The sequence below is a fragment of the Mesocricetus auratus genome, unplaced genomic scaffold, assembly GCF_017639785.1.
Source record: "Mesocricetus auratus isolate SY011 unplaced genomic scaffold, BCM_Maur_2.0 contig_11596_pilon_obj, whole genome shotgun sequence".
Taxonomy (NCBI): Eukaryota; Metazoa; Chordata; class Mammalia; order Rodentia; family Cricetidae; genus Mesocricetus; species Mesocricetus auratus.
In genome coordinates this window covers 24,467-40,872 of record NW_024434310.1, presented here as the reverse complement: position 1 = coordinate 40,872, position 16,406 = coordinate 24,467, and the positions used below count along the sequence as shown (strand labels likewise).

General features: G+C 50.7%; 1 protein-coding gene, 1 long non-coding RNA gene and 1 pseudogene across 5 annotated transcripts; 2 read left to right on the top strand and 1 right to left on the bottom strand.

Annotated features, from left to right (window-relative positions):
• Nucleotides 1-1,095: 1,095 nt before the first annotated feature.
• On the top strand, nucleotides 1,096-6,058 carry LOC121138588 (annotated as a pseudogene). Its single transcript, XR_005875507.1, has 5 exons — nucleotides 1,096-1,350; nucleotides 1,555-1,824; nucleotides 2,036-2,311; nucleotides 5,456-5,731; nucleotides 5,858-6,058. The product of XR_005875507.1 is annotated as an H-2 class I histocompatibility antigen, Q8 alpha chain-like (transcript).
• A 2,978-nt stretch (nucleotides 6,059-9,036) lies between these two features.
• On the bottom strand, nucleotides 9,037-11,779 carry LOC121138589. Of its 3 annotated transcripts, none has more exons than XR_005875510.1 (3): nucleotides 11,639-11,779; nucleotides 10,939-11,255; nucleotides 9,037-10,434 (listed from the first exon to the last, which is right to left on the bottom strand). It is a non-coding gene; the product is annotated as an uncharacterized LOC121138589 (long non-coding RNA). The 3 variants fall into 3 exon arrangements; XR_005875509.1 differs by having other exon boundaries at nucleotides 11,595-11,731; XR_005875508.1 differs by having other exon boundaries at nucleotides 11,560-11,700.
• LOC121138587 (H-2 class I histocompatibility antigen, alpha chain-like) lies at nucleotides 11,318-15,198 on the top strand. Its single transcript, XM_040741246.1, has 6 exons — nucleotides 11,318-11,880; nucleotides 12,097-12,372; nucleotides 13,824-14,099; nucleotides 14,227-14,343; nucleotides 14,518-14,550; nucleotides 14,703-15,198. Exons 1-6 carry the CDS (start codon nucleotides 11,340-11,342, stop codon nucleotides 14,798-14,800), a joined length of 1,341 nt encoding a protein of 446 aa, XP_040597180.1. The 5' UTR covers nucleotides 11,318-11,339; the 3' UTR covers nucleotides 14,801-15,198.
• The last annotated feature ends 1,208 nt before the right edge of the window (nucleotides 15,199-16,406 follow it).

Genomic DNA, 16,406 nt, shown 5'->3' with positions numbered 1-16,406 from the left:
CCCACCCCTGTCCAGAGCTGAGGTGCTCAGGGTCCACTCAGTGTTCAGATCCACTGTCCACACTGCACAGGGCTGAGGTTCTCAGGGTCCACTGAGTGTTCAGATCCACTGTCCACACTGCACAGGGCTGAGGTGCTCAGGGTCCACTCAGTGTTCAGATCCACTGTCCACACCATGCACATCCATCTTCCTGCTCTCATCAGCTCCTGTGTCATCACTGCGAGTGTGAGTGCGGGACAGACAGCTGTGGGTGGGAGGGGCCTGCTCTGTGAAACTGTTCATGTCTTTCTGTTAAATAATTTAATTTACTTCATGTGCTCTGTCAGGGTGTTGGAACCCCGGGGACTGGGGTTACAGACAATTGTGAGCTGCCATGTAGATGCTGGGAATTGAACTCCAGTCCCCATGGAAGAGCAGCCAGTGCTCTAAACCATTATGCCACCTCTGCAGCCCCAATCGCTCACTTCTTCATGTGCCTGGTTTATTAATTAAACCGGATCCTAGGAGCATCTACACAGTAACAAGTGGAGTGTGGGCAGCCTTCAGTGCTGGGCTGCATTCAGGCACTGCAGGGAAGGGGACAGCTGAGTTGAAGCTATGCTCTGCCTTCAAACAAAGATCATCCTAAAACACAGCTGGGGTCAGGGATGCCTCATCTGGGAAGAAACACTTGGAGACTCTAGGTCCCGCATATGACTGTTTAACCCATTCATTTACACATGGAGAACTAAGATTCCCAACCAGTTAGGCTTGGCAGTGTGAGCGCCCCCTGCAGGTGGACACAGGATCCTGGTCTCTGTGGAGTCTGTGTGGTGCTTGCAGGCCAGGGCCTCTGCTTTAAAGAGAAATCATCTCTCCCCTGCATTCCTGAGCAGCTCAGGGTCATCAAGGAGAGTTGGGAGTTGAGACAGGAAAGAGCAAAACAACTGTGTTTATGCAGATGGTTTCCCTGGGATTACCATCAGACAGACTCTGGGCCAGGGTTCAGGGAGACAGTATTACACACAGGACTCTTTCAAGGTGGAAGGAGTCAGGACAAAGTCCCAAGTCCTCAAATTGCTCTCAGGGTCTAAGAGCTGAATGTGGCGTTCCTGTTGGGAAGTTTAGGCTTTTGGTTTCACTTCCTGCTCTGTCAGTGGCTGTTAGGTTGGTCAGCCACAGTGACAGCAACCTCACAACCATAACAGGTTTCTAGAGAACCTGGTAGAAGTCTCTATGAAGACAAATTACAGAGCACAGGGCCATATAGGGCTGTGCTTGGGCTCCCCCTAACCCTTAAGATGGGGATCCCTGTGCTCTGTGCCCTCTTGCTGATGGCTGCCTCCCAAGCCCCGACCAGGACCCATGCTGGTGAGTGCAGGCTCAGGAGGGAAATGACCTCTGTGTGTTTGGCGGGGGCTGCACCAGGAAAGCTGTGTCCCTGCATCGCCCAGCCAGACCCTCCTGCCTCTTCCCCACCCGCATCCTGAGCTCTGCGCCCAGCTCCCCTCCCGGCCTGAGTACCAGCCTGAGGTCCGGGGAGGAGGTCAAGGTCTCACCATGCTCCACACCCAGGCTCGCACTCGCTGCGGTATTTCTACATCATTGTTTCCTGGCCCGACCTCGTGGAGCCCCGGTACATGGAAGTCGGCTACGTTGACGACACACAGTTCGTGCGCTTCGACAGCGACCTGGAGAATCCGAGATATGAGCCGCGGGCGCCGTGGATGGAGCAGGAGGGGCCAGAGTATTGGGAGAGGGAGACACGGGGAGCCAAAGACTGGGAACAGATTTTCCGAGTTGACCTGAGGACCCTACTAGGCTACTACAACCAGAGTGAGGGCAGTGAGTGAAGATGGAGGTTAAGACTTTCCATGTCCCTAGGTAAGGGCCTGAGTTATGCCAGGTCCCAAGTCCAAGGTCCAGGAGGAGGAGACCAGGGACCAGGACCAGTTTCCCTTTCAGGTTAGAGGATACCTGGGTGGGCGGGGCACGAGCAGGACAGGAGGGCAAGGCTGACCTAGGGTGAGCAGGGCTGACCTTGGGATCCCCGCAGTCTCTCACATCATTCAGAGTATGGTCGGCTGTCACGTGGGGTCGGACGGGCGCCTCCTCCGCGGGTACAGTCAGGACGCCTATGATGGCGATGATTACATCGCCCTGAACGAGGACCTGAGGACGTGGACTGCGGCTGACACAGCCACACAGATCACCAGGCGCAAGTGGGACCTGGCTGGTGTTGCAGAGCATGAAAGGGCCTACCTGGAGGACGAGTGTGTGCAGTGGCTCCGCAGATACCTGGAGAACAGGAAGGAGCAGCTGCTGCGCACAGGTGCAGGGGCTGCGGGCAAATCCTACCTCTGACCTCGGGCTTAGTTCTGAGGAAGAAGAGACCCCTCACCTGGGGGTAATGCCCCATTTTCTACTTATTTTTAATTTTTAAAATTTAGTACAGAAAACTCACACTCTAAAATTGACAAGAACAAAGGCTATATCCCTCTCAGTGAATATACATGGTTGGTGAAGCCATCATGAATTCGTGGAAGTTCCAGTTGGATTTTACACATTCCTTTTGAAATATAATTCATGAACTTATCCAGCACCAACACGCAAAAAAAAAAAAAGGATAGAAAGAAAATCCAAGACAGATATATAACTGGAAAACAATTAACCTTATAACCTGTTTCAAAACTCAGACCTGTACTCAGACCTTTCTCATTCCCAATATTTAGCCTTTCTTGTTGTCTTTTCGTCATGCTATACTGTACACATACGTAAACTTATTTACATATCTGCATACATTGCTGACTACATATGAGGAAATACAATGTAGATTTTCTACCTGAGATTGTATGACCTCACTTAATATTGTACATGCTAAGTTCATCCAGTTTCCTGTGTAGTTTTGTAGTTACATTGTTTAGAGCCGATAAGTATTCCATTTTACCCGTGTATCAAATTTCCATTATCTACTCATCTGCTATGGATTAAATCCAATTTTTAGTGAATAACTCAACAATGATCATGGGGTGTAAATATCTCACCAGTAGGGTGTGGACTTCAGACCAGGAATAAAATAGCTGGGTCACATGGTAGTTCTATGATTAATCTTTTTAGGAAATGTCGAAAATGATTCCACAATTATTAGTTTACACACACACACACACACACACACACACACACACACACACACACAGGAGTCAGTAAGGCTCCTCTCTCTCCATGTCCTCCCAGCATTTGCTGTCAGATTTCTTGGTGACAGCCATTATGACTGGGGTGAGGTGCTATCACAAAGCAGTTTAACTTTCATTTTTATTTCATTATTTTTGGGGGATGAGTGTTTTGCTTGCACATATGCAGGTGCACCACGTGCGTGCCTGGTGTCTGGGATCAGAGAGGGTGTGCGATTCCCTGGGGCTGGAGTCATCTAACCCAGGTCCTCTGCAAGAGCATCAAGTGCTCCTCACCTCTGAGCCAACTCTCCAGCCTTCAACGTATTTAAGCTGTATTTTCAAGAAGGCTAGAGATACTGAACACAGTAAAAATATTAGTGGACATTTGTGCGTTTTCTTTTGTTAAGGTAACTGTTTCTTCAGTTCTCTTGACCATTGGTTGACTGACAATGTTAGTTCGTTGGTGTTTAGTATCTGCAGTTCTCTGTAAACTGAGGGCTCTAGTCCCTTGTCTGCAGTGCAGCTGGTACAGGTTTCCCCTACTGTGGCTTCTGTCCCCTCTGCTGATTGTGTCCTGTGCCCTGAAGAGACTTTATCTTCATGCTGATGTGTGACCTAATGAGCTCCTATGGTTCTGTCCTATAACTACCTCAGAGAAACCCCTAGGTTGTCTTCTTGAACTCTGGGTGTTTCAAGTCTTGAACTTAATAAGGTCTTTGCTCTATTTCAAGTTTACTGTTGTACAAGGTGAAAGGTAGGAATCTAAATTCATCTTCTCAGGTTAAAAAACAAACAGTGTTGCAGTATCATGTGTAGAAGGGCTCTTTTACTAATATTTTTGTTGCTGTTGAAACTCAAATATGCACAGCTTTCTCATTTCCAGGATATCTATTCTATGCCTTTGATTTTCCTGTCTATTTTATGCCAGTTCCAGGCTGCCTTTGTCATGCTAGCTTGGCAGGATAGTTTGAGTTTGGAGTGTAACCTTCCAGCAGTGTTGTTTTGTTTTGTTTTCCAAGACAGGGTTGCTCTGTGTTATACTTCTACTGGCTTTGTAGGCAACACTGGCCTGGAACTCACAGAGATGCACTTGCCTCTGCCATACAAACCCTGGAATTAAAGGAATGCTCCACCACTGCCCAGCCTCCAGCAGAGATCTTAACCCTTAGGATTGTTGTCTGTTCATGGCCTTTTGTCCTTCCATTCAAATTCCCTTACTTTTGCTAAAGCTATGAAATATATCAGTTTTGTAAGTATTGCAGGATTATATCTATAGATTAATTTGGGTAGTATGGTCATTTTCTGCAATATTAAATCTGTCACTCCAGGAGCTTCGGTTGTCTCTTCATATGATTTCCTGTATTGATATCTTGAAGTGTCATTGAAGTTCTTTCATTTCTTTGGTTAGATATATCTCTAAATGCTTTATTCTGGTGCAGCTGCTTTGATTGTTGTATATTTCCTAATTCCTTTTCTTTGAAAATTCACTGATGGCATAAATAAAGGCTACTTTTCATATTGATTTTGTATCTGGCAACCATGAGTGTTCAATAGGTCCAAAAGTTTTCCTGTGGACTCAACAGGGTCATTTACATAAAAATAATGTCTGGAAATAGGGATAGTGTGACTTCTTCTTGTCCTACTTTGATCCCATTTATACCAATTTCTGTCTATTTCTGATAGCTTATATAAAATCTTCTCTGTATCAAATACAAAGGTGGAGAGTGTACACCCTTGTCTCCTTCCTGTATTTACAGGAAGCTCTGGGTGTCTCTCCTTTAGACATAATATCCACCTGTCTCCATGTTTCTCACATATGGGATGTGGGAAGTTCTATAGTGTCTCCTGACCCTTTATGAGAGACTGGCTTTCCCAGGGCTCGCCCTTCTGTCAGGACAGTTCAGAGTGTCTCAGGAGGGAAGGAGAGAAGGTCCCTGAAATGACTAAGGCAGTTCACCTTCAGTCTGCAGTGCTGTGTGGGCCACAGCCTTGCTCAGGCCCAGTTCTCTGCCCACACCTGAGGTCTCTGGGGTCTGAATTCAGTGATGCTGAATCCATCAGCCCCACCCACCAGTCAGGAGCAGAAGTCCCTTCTTCCTGAGGTGACACCAGAGTTCTGTGACCCTGGGCTCTCTCACCCATATCTAGGAATTCCCAAAGAAAGCATTATCCAGAACCCAGTGTCTAAGCTACAGGGGCTTTTCACCCCTCCCTCACCCCATTTCTGATCCACACAGGGATGGTCACAGGGACCCTGCTGGAGTCCCTACAAATCACCTGACATTTCCAACTCTTCTCCTCAGACCCTCCAAAGGCACATGTGACCCATCACTCCAACCCTGAAGGTAAAACCACCCTGAGGTGCTGGGCCCTGGGCTTCTACCCCGCTGACATCACCCTGACCTGGAAGAGGGATGAGGAGGAACTGACCCAGGACATGGAGATGGTGGAGACCAGACCTGCAGGAGACGGAACCTTCCAGAAGTGGGCAGCTGTGGAGGTGCCTATTGGAGAGGAGCAGAGATACACATGCCATGTGGAGCATGAGGGACTGTCTGAGCCCCTCACCCTGAGATGGAGTAAGGAGGGAGGGGTGCAGAGATGGGGTCAGGGAAACATGGAGCCTTCTGCAGAGCCTGAGCAGGGTCAGGGCTGAGAGATGGGGTCATGACCCTCACCTTCCCTTCCTGTCCTTCCCTTCCCAGAGCCTCCTCAGTCCACTGTCCCCAGCATGGCAGTCATTGCTGTTCTGGTTCTCCTTGGAGCTGTGACCATCATTGGAGCTGTGGTGGCTGTTGTGAGGAAGAGGAGGAGAAACACAGGTAGGAAGGGGCAGGGTGTGAGTTCTCTCTCAGCCCCTTTTAGCAGTGTGCTCTGCTCATGGAAACACATCCACACCCTCATTGTTCCTGTCTCTAGCCAGGGTCTGCTGTCAGTTCTGGAAACTTCCTAGGGTCAGGGTCTTCCCTGGTCTCTCACATCTTTTCTTGTCACAGGTGGAAAAAGAGGGAACTATGCTCAGGCTCCAGGTAACTGTGGGGAACCGGCTTGTCCCTAAAGCCTGTTGAGTGAAGCTGGTTGGGAAACCCAACAGCCCATAATTCCTCCTCCATCCACATCCTCTCAGTAACCGCAATGGTCCTTGTCATTTCTTCTTCTGCAGACAGGGACAGTGCCCAGAGCTCTGACTCCTCTCTGGAGACTTGAAAAGGTGACACTCTGGGGTCCTGGGTTGGGGCTGAGGAACAAAGGAAAAGACTGGTGAAGGGACCAGACCCTCACCCAGCCCCCCTGCTTTATCAGCCATGACAGGCTGCAGAAAAGTCATGGAGGCCCCTGACTCAGCACATGTTGGACTTGCTGGTCCTGCCCAGGTCACTAGGAGGTCAGATACCAATCAGAAGTTAGCTGGTGGACTCTGGATGTGTTTAAGGCTCTGGGCGTGCTTTATGGTAAAAGTGGTCTACCAGTGACTTGCAAACACATGACAACCAGTTGACCAATCGGCACAGGACAGATTGCCCAGCACAGAAGTGCACCAATCCTGAGACTGTTGCTTACCCTTAGACACTCCCCTTATACTGCCTGGCAGTTTCTCTGGGTCCTTCTCATGCCAACTGTCCTGTTGGACATACGATGGCCCCTAGTTAATGGGGTTAGCTCATTAAACAACAATAACTGACTCTTTGCTTTTGCATCGGAATGGGTCTCTTGGTGATTTTGGGGGTTCAGAATTTAAGCACAACACTGTGTCCCAGGACTTCTCAGAACTTAGACATTTGAATGAGTCACAGTGGGCGTTTGAGATGTCTTTATACTGACTGTCCATCACTCTTTGTCTTTAGCTTCAGACAGTGGCCTCACAGGGACACATTCTCACTCAAGAAAGAGCAATGTTGGAAGCTGTCTGCTTTCTCCTGTGAAGAGCATCCAGCCCGGTCCTGTCCACCAGGACCCTACCCCTGCACGGCCCCTTCTACCTCCACAGTCAACCTTCCTGGTCCAGCACAGGCAGGAGGAGACAACTCTATCCTGTCACCTGCATGCTTCCATGAGCTGCACACCTTGGCTTCCCCACTGAAAATAAAAATCTGGATGTGAACTTGATAGTTCATGTCCTTGACCTGAGAGATTGGCAGTCCAGATTAAAGGAGAGAGTTCTGAAAGTGTGATGGAGAAAATAAATGGCAGCATGGAGAATCTTCCAGAACCTGTGTCTGCTGTGGTGACTGTCAGCGGGGACAGGAGTCTGTGGGAGCTGAGTGAGATGGGGCTGTGACAGGTAGAGCTCAGTCCACGTGGCTTTGGTGTGCTCACCCCTCAGCGATGTCTCCTTGGCTCTTTTGTCCTTGTCATTTAGTGTAACTACTTGCTGACAGACTCTGATCACAGGGACACAGGGATGGCCAGAGCCTTGTCCTGTCCCCAGGACTGTGAGCAGCCAGGACTGCTGTGACAGATCAGCCTGGGCTCTGTCATGGCTGTGGCTTTTCACCTGGTCATCTGTGTCTAATTCTTGTCTTTTCAGTTATTGTGTAGGATTGGGCCCATTTTTGTTCCTGCAGATGGTGACTTTCTCAGTATCCTATGGAGTCCCTGAGTGGTGGCAGTAGGAGGTCTTTTCCATCCTTGTCCCCTCCAGGCCCAGCTAGGCCCCTGCACTCAGGAGACTGCGGGCTGAGATGAGCTTCAGTCCCCTGAGCTCCTGCTCCTTCCAGAGCCATTGCCTGGAGGTTCTCCCCCTCTCCATCTTTCAGAATCCAACTCCTGTCTGTAGGATCAGCAGAGGGGAGTGGTCCACAGGTCTCTACTTGGATCAGGTCCCGTGCGGACTGTGTCCTGCTCTGCTCCACTTCACAACACGCCACACACCCTCACTCAGGAAACACGCAGGGCAGGTTCACAAGGTCATATCTCAGGTTTCTGGTGCTGTGGGAAAATGGCCACAAGGTGGTTTTGTGTTGGATTCTTCCTCTCACACCAACACTTGTTAAAGATATTTCCAGCTTTGACATCATCTCCACAATGTAGCTCTGCAGTGGAAGATCATGTTAGATGTAGAAGGCTCAGCGGTAGTCATGAGCTGAGAGGTTCAGGGGTTCAAATTGTGTAAGTAAAAATACTTCCTCACACTAACCCCACCCCTATCTTTTTAAAAATAATTCAGTTTTTGTGCATTGGCATGAATGTGTCAGATCCCATGGAACCAGAGTTACAAACAGTTCTAAACTGCCAAGTGGGTCCTGGGATTTGAACTCAGTACCTCTGGAAGAACAGTCAGTGTTCTTAACCACTGAGCCACATTTCCAGCCCCCCTTTCTTGTTTTTTTTTAATAGAGTTTTAACATTATAACTTTTCTCTCGGAGAGAAAGGCTTCAGGGCTTAAATTTGCACTGATTTTAAGTATAAAATTCAGGTTTATCTTCTGCCCATAAATACGGAGATGAAAGCTGGTGGCCTCTCTCATTTCAATCGATCTGTAGGGACACTAGTGGTTGCAGTGAGGTCTCTGCCAGTTAAGTTATTGGTGAAGTAGGTGATCAGCAGACATTCTGGGAAACCAAAGAGTCTTGGTTCTGCGCAGTCACAAGCGGTTGGTTCTCAGCATCAGTTCATGAGGCACTTGATGACAAGAGCAGCCTCAGCCTCCCTGTGAATTCTGCTCTGTGATGGGGGACGTCCTTCTGTATATGTGTTTCTCTTATTGGCTGGGGAATAAAGCACTGACTGACCAATAGAGGCAGGAAGATAAGCAGGACTAGGAGAAGAGAATTCTGGGAACGTTAGGCAGAGAAGGACCACAGAGGGATGCCATGTAGAGAAAAAACTAACTAAGCAAAATAACAAAAAAGAAACAAAGATACAAAGAAAGACAAAAGAAAACATATTTTAGAGCTTTTTTCACGGCACCCCTTAAGTGCTCAAGTGACCATTCCCATTTTAGGAAGAGAGAATTGGGGTGAGGGAAGGATGGAAAAATCACACTCAGTTATCTGGTAAAATGCTCATTTTTGGAAAGTTGTATAAGTTGGGGAACCAGCATAGGGTAGGGGCGTCCACGTCTCCCATCAGGTAAAGGAGACTGTGCTCCCGGTGTGTAAGGCTGACACACTCAGACACTGGGTCAGGGCAGAGAACCCGGCCTGGGAGAGGCCATGGCTGACCCAGGGCTGCAGACTGAAGGAGCCACGGCTGGGGATGTGGGCATCTTCTCTCCTCCCTCCTGAGACAGATCTGGAACCTTCCAGGCAGAAGGCTGAGCCCTGGGAGATCAGTGCAGTCCCTGCCAGGCTGGATCAGGAGCCCCAGGGACACTGTGTCCTTCAGAGACAGGGGCGGGACCCCAGCTGAGGTCTCTTCTTCCTCAGGACTGAGCCCTGGAGTTGCCCTGGGCGCCTGAACCTGTGCTCAGCAGCTGGTCCTTCCCGTTCTCCAGGTATCTGCTGAGCAATGGCAGGCATATGTGCTCCAGGTAGGTCCTCCATGTTTTCGCCTCACCAGCCTGCTCCCACTTGCCCTGGGTGATCTGCGCTGCTGTGCCCACCGCCGTCTGCGTCCTCAGGTGTCGTTCAGGGAGATGAAATCGTCGCCTTTGTAGGCGAACTGTTGATACCCGCGAACAAGGGGCCCATCCGACACCGAATGACAGCTGTCCATTCACTGGGAGGTGTGAGAGTCTGCAGGGACCCAGCGGTCCGCCCCGCCCACCCTCGTCCCGCGGCCACCGCCCACCGGCCCATCATTTGAATCCAATGGGAAACCTGCAGATCTGTGATGAGGGGCACCACCTCCTCCTGCAGGTCACTAGTGGGATGACAGTCAGAAGTGTTCAGTGTTATCTTTGATTAAATTGTGTCTTTGCAGATTTCAGTTTACCTTGTTATGGTGGGATTTCTTAAATCTTCCACACAGATCCCCCAAAGGCACATGTGACCCATCATCCTGGACAGAAAGGTGATGTCACCCTGAGGTGCTGGGCCCTGGGCTTCTACCCCGCTGACATCACCCTGACCTGGCAGAGGGAGGAGGAGGAACAGACCCAGGACATGGAGCTGGTGGAGACCAGACCTTCTGGGGATGGAACCTTCCAGAAGTGGGCATCTCTGGTAAGCATCTCTTGTGCTTACACTGAGACTCCTAGTGTTTCTTCCCAGATGACCGTCTGTGGCTCCAGGTGGTTGTGTCTTACACGGATCTTCACTCCATAGTCCTCAGATTGTCTGTGTGGACCTGGGTCATCGTCTCAGCACAGTGGAACCCCTTCCCCACTGGGACAAAGATCTGGTGGAGACAGAATACAGTATCACAGCGATCCCTGTCTACACTCCACATTTTCCCGTGTCCACACACTTCCAGGGTACTTCCATGGTTATTTAGTGAATAAACCCCAGTAAGAGAGGAACTGTAACTAAATGTAACTATCCAGACTTATGAGACCCTGGACCTGGTAACCGTGGCTCCTGGGTTCCTCAGCCTCTGCAGTGTGGACACTGGACAGAGGGTGATTCTCACCGCAGAGGTACACACTGGGGATTCTAGGTTTCATCCCTGTTCAGTAGTGTGGAGAAAAATCAAATTTATAATTTTTTCGTTTCTGTGGATTGTGACTGATGTCTCCAAACCCCAGCCACACATACCTGAAGTAGAAAGTGAAAGCTGAGGAGGGTAGAGAGTCCTTCCTGCACGGAGTCAGGCATGACACAGTGTGTCCAAAGGGCTTGACCAGAGCTGTGAAAACTCCAGTCACCTCCCATGCAGGTGTCCAGGGCGGCCCCACGCACTCACCAGGACTGTGACAGCGTCTGTTTCCATGAACATTCATTTTAACGCTGCCTGTGTTTCACCCGCAAACGTCATGCTCTTTGGTTTCATCCTGACCTGGGGAGCAGGTGGCCTTGGTCGGCCCAGAGACCCCGGGACAAACGCGCTCTGTCCCCAGCTCAGGGTCAGACAAAGTCTTGGTCCAGGGCGGTGAGGTCCTGGTGGAGAAGCCCATCGCTGGGGATTCCCCTGTCCCCAGTTTCACTTCTCCAGCTCCTGACCTGTGTCAGCTCCTTCTGCCCGGACACTGATGACGACGCAGCGCTTCGCACCCCTATTGGCTGTCGAGATCCAGGAAACCAATCAGCGTCCCGCTGGCTTAGGATATAAAGTCCACACAGGTAACCCGCACGCCCAGAACTGAGATGGTGGAGATAGCACTCAGCAAGCTGTTTTTGTTGCTGGCGGCCGCCCAGGCCCCGACCCAGACCCGCGCGGGTGAAAGCGGGATAGGGAGGGAAACGGCGTCTGCGGGGAGAGCGGGGGCGGCACCGGGGAAGCCTCGTCCCCGCATCGCCCGGCCAGACCCTCCCGCCCCTTCCCCTCCCGCGTCCCGAGCCCCGCGCCCCGCTCGCGGCCGCGCACCTGCCCGGGGTCCCGGGAGGAGGTCGGGGTCTCACCAGGCGCCGCCCCCAGGCTCGCACTCGCTGCGGTATTTCCTCACCATCACGTCCAGGCCCGGCCTCCGGGAGCCCCGGTTCATTGTCGTCGGTTACGTGGATGACACGGAGTTCGTGCGCTTCGACAGCGACGCCGAGGATCCGAGGATGGAGCCGCGGGCGCCGTGGATGCAGCGGGAGGCGCCGGATTATTGGGAGAGGGAGACGCAGACCGCTAGGAGCTGGCAGCTGATTTTCCGAGTGAACCTGAGGACCTTGCTCGGCTACTACAACCAGAGCGAGGGCGGTGAGTGACCCCGGTTTGGGGGTTACGACGTTCAGGTCCCTGAGTGTGGATCTGGAGATGCCTGCAGTGCAAGTCCAAGGTCCGGGATAGGAGAGCTGGACTCGGACCGGGTTTCCTTTTCAGTAAAGATAGGTGGAGGGCGGGGCTGACCTCGGGGGAGGGGCCCCGAAGAGGGTAAATGTGACTGCGGGGCTGATCTCGAGTGTCCCCTCGCAGGCTCTCGTACCTTCCAGTGGATGTATGGTTGTCACGTGGAGTCTGATGGGCGCCTAGTCCGCGGGTATCAACAGTTCGCCTACAATGGCGAGGATTACATCTCCCTGAACGACGACCTGAGGACGTGGACGGCGGCGGACAGAGCAGCGCAGATCACCCTGGTCAAGTGGGAGCAGACTAATGAGGCAAAAAAACGGAGAGCCTACCTGCAGGGCACATGTGTGGAGTCGCTTCGCAGATACCTGGAGCACGGAAAGGAGCAGCTGCTATGCCCAGGTGCAGGCGCCCAGGGCGACTCCTGCCCCTGCCCTCGGGCTGGGCTCAGTCCTGAGGAAGAAGAGACCTCAGCTGGGGTCCCGCCCCTGTCTCTGAAGGACACAGTGTCTCTGGGCTCCTGATCCAGCCTGGCAGGGACTGCACTGATCTCGCAGGGCTCAGCCTTCTCCCTGGAAGGTTCCAGATCTGTCTCAGGAGGAGAGAAGATGCCCACATCCCCAGCCGTGGCTCCTTCAGTCTGCAGCCCTGGGTCAGCCATGGCCTCTCCCAGGCCGGGCTCTCTGCCCTGACCCAGTATCTGAGTGTGTCAGCCTTACACACCAGGGCCGCAAGTCTCCTTTACCTGATGGGAGAGGAGGACGCCTCTAGCCTAGTTTCTAGAACTTTCCAAACATCATTGTACCAGATTCCTGAGTGATTTTTTCATCCCTCCTCACCCCAATTCTCTCTTTTAGAATGGTCAATTGAGCATTTATGGGGTACCCTGAAAAAAGCTCTAAAATATGTTTGCTTTTGCCTTTCGTTGTTTCTTTTTTCTTTTTGTCATTTTGCTTTGGGGTGATACTGTTTCAAACTTCCTTTTTATTATCATCTGTATCAGTCTCTACCTGTGTCGTGGGGGAATGCTAATCTGGATAATTAGACAACTCAGCCTTCCCTTTAATGAAAGATTTTCATGAGCTTACACTATCTTTTGCCAGAATTAACTATCCAAACTCCCGCTGCTCTCCCTCAGCCCCAACAAGTTACTGTGTTGTCCCAGGGAATTCAGAGGTGACCTACCTTAGAGACAGGTTCTTCTGCAACTGCAGGACTGGAGTGACAGGGAAAATCCACACACCCCTGTGAGCACCGCTGTGTCCCAGTGAGTGCTGCACTGGGCTCCACAGCAACTTCCAGGGATCCTGGGTGACAACACCTTGTATCTTGTCCCCCAGAGGTAGAACTGGGGAGTCATTTTCTGTGTCTGAGTGTCAGAGGTTCACCCCATTCCCACTACACACTTTGGTGATGGCTGTTCACTTGGACAGACAGTTATGCTGCACAGCAAGATGGTCACAGTGGTTGTGATTCAATGGTGGCAGCAGTAGTTGTTGGCACCCTTCATGTGGTCTGTGCCCCTAATTTCTTATTTTGATATTAATTTAATCACATATATAAATTAATTATGTTCCATTCCTTCTTCCATTCTTTTCCCACCTAACTTATGCTGTAGAATATCACATAAGGAAGACCATGTGACCTGCTGGGTCATGTGATTCCCTCTTAGCTTCTGGGTCCCCCAGGAAAGTGTGCAGATCTGTGATGAGGGGGACTAGCTCCACCTGCAGGTCACTATTGGGATGACAGTCAGAAGTGTTCGGTCACATAGTTTAATCATTAATTAAATTTTGTCTTTGCAGATTTCAATTTACCTTGTTATGGTGGGATTTCTTAAATCTTCCACACAGATCCCCCAAAGGCACATGTGACCCATCATCTTGGACCTAAAGGTGATGTCACCCTGAGGTGCTGGGCCCTGGGTTTCTACCCTGCTGACATCACCCTGACCTGGCAGAGGGAGGAGGAGGAACAGACCCAGGACATGGAGCTGGTGGAGACCAGACCTTCTGGGGATGGAACTTTCCAGAAGTGGGCATCTCTACTGGTACCTTCTGGGGAGGAGCAGAAATACACATGCCATGTGCACCATGAGGGGCTGCCTGAGCCCCTCACCCTGAGATGGGGTAAGGAGGGAGTGCGTGCAGAGCTGGGGTTAGAGAAAGATGGGGCCTTCTGCAGAGCCTGAGTAGGGTCAAGGCTGAGAGCTGGGGTCATGTCCCTCACCTTCCCTTCCTGTCCTTCCCTTCCCAGAGCCTCCTCAGTCCACTGTCCCCAGCATGGCAGTCACTGCTGTTCTGGTTCTCCTTGGAGCTGTGACCATCATTGGAGCTGTGATGGCTGTTGTGAGGAAGAGGAAGGGAAAAGCAGGTAGGAAAGGGCGGGGTCTGAATTCCCTCCCATCCCCTTTTAGAAGTGTGCTCTGCTCATGGAAACACATCCACACCCCCACAGCTCCTGTCTCTAACCTGGGACTTCTGTAGGTTCTGGAAACTTCCTAGGGTTGGGCTCCTCCCTGGTCTCTCACAGCTTTTCTTCTCACAGGTGGAAAAGGAGGGAACTATGCTCCAGCTCCAGGTAAGTGTGGGGAGCAGGATTGTCCCTGAAGCCTGTGGAGTAAAACTGTCATTTGTGGGGGCCTCTGGAAATCCATAATAGTTCCTCCAGCAAAATCTTCTGGTTGGGCTTCTTTTACATTCCTACAAAAAATGTTATGTTTTTTATCCAAGGCAGGTACAGTTCCCAGAGCTCTGAAGTGTCTTTCCCAGACTGTCAAGGTGACACTCTGGGACCTGATATGGGGTGTGGGAGGACAAAGTGCACATGAAGGCAGCTGCCAGGGTTGGACGGAGTGACAGACAGTGTGTACAGGACTCTCCTGTGACATCCAGGGCCTCTCAGTTCACCCTCACCAACAGTGACTGATGTTCCCTGTGATCTTATGGACTCAATGTGAAGAACTGGGAGCCCAGCCCAGCCCTGTACACCAGGACCCTGTCCCTGCACTGCCTGTGTTCCCTTCCATGGCCAACCCTCCTGTTCCAGCAGACAGGAGGGGACATAACATCCTGTCACCTCCATGATGCCCTGACTTCCCTCCCGAAAATAAGGATCTCAATTTGAACTTAATTGTTCACGTCCTTGATCTGACAGGTTCATTGGCAGTTAAATAAATTATTGAGACACTGAGAGGTTGAGGAGGAAATAAATGGCAGCATGGAGAAATTCCCAGACTCTGTGCTCATTGTGCTGTGTGCATCTGGTGGGACAGGTGATGTTGTGGGAGCTGAGTGTGAACAGGGCTGTGTGCAGGTTGATCTCAGTCCATTGTTGGCTGTGACATGGTCACTCCTCAGCTCTGTCACCTCCTGGCTCTATTCTCCTCATCACTTAGAACCACATGATGAGGTCTGTGATCACAGGGACACAGGGATGGCCAGAGTCCTGTCCTGTCCCAGGAGTGTGAGCAGCCAGGACTGGTGGGACAGGTCAGCCTGGGCTCTAACCTGGCTGTAGCACTTTACCCCAATTTCGCTGTTGTCTTTTTACTTTTTATGGAGCACTAGGCCTGTTCTTGTTCCTGTAAGTGGAGCCTGTCTCCTTATCCCTTGTGCACCCTGAGTGACAGCATTCAAATGTGTTTCTCCTTCCTTTCCCACTAGAACCCTTCTAGGCCCATGCACTCAGGAGACTGTGACCTAAGAACATGAACTTCTGTCTCCTGAGCTCCTGCCTCATTCCAGGCCCCTCCCTGGAGGTTCACTCCTTCTCTCCCATCATTTAGAATTTAACCAGAATTGTAGGATGGCAGAGAGGAGGGATCCACAGGGTGTCATCTCAGATCTGTCCTATTGGATCTGTGCTCTGCCCAAGGTCCCCTCTCCCTCTCTGGCTCTGGGAATCCTGGTGCTCCCTCCAGTGGTGACTCCAGGATTTACAGGCTGAGTCTACTTTACATTTGTGTTTATTTAAAAGATGTGATCTGTTTTGTCTTGTTGACTGTGCCCTTTGCCTTACAGAAGCTTCTCAGTTTCAGGAGGTCCCATTTATTAATTGTTGATCTCAGTGTCTCTGTTATGTTCAGGAAGTGGTACCAATTCATTCAAGGGTATCTCCCACTTCCTCTTCTAAGAGGTTCAGTGTGGCTGGATTTATGTTGAGGTCTTTGATCCATTTGGACTTAGGTTTTGTGCATGGTGATAGATAATGATCTATCTGCAATATTCTACATGTCAGCATCCAGTTATGCCAGCACCATTTGTTGAAGATGATTTCTTTTTTCTATTGTGTATGTTTTGATTCTTTGTCAAAAATCAGGTGTTCATAGGTGTGTGGGTTAATATCAGGGTCTTCAATGGAATTCCATTGGCCTACCTGTTGGTTATTGTGCCAATGCCAGTCTGTTTTCGTTACTATAGCTCTCTAGTAGAATT

Excerpts from the sequence above, each read along its gene's own strand:
- LOC121138587 (XM_040741246.1), top strand. The coding sequence starts at position 11,340 with ATGGTGGAGATAGCACTCAGCAAGCTGTTTTTGTTGCTGGCGGCCGCC. Across the intron at positions 14,100-14,226 it reads GCCCCTCACCCTGAGATGGG|AGCCTCCTCAGTCCACTGTC; the intron begins GTAAGGAGGGAG and ends TTCCCTTCCCAG. Across the intron at positions 14,551-14,702 it reads GAACTATGCTCCAGCTCCAG|GCAGGTACAGTTCCCAGAGC; the intron begins GTAAGTGTGGGG and ends TTTTTATCCAAG.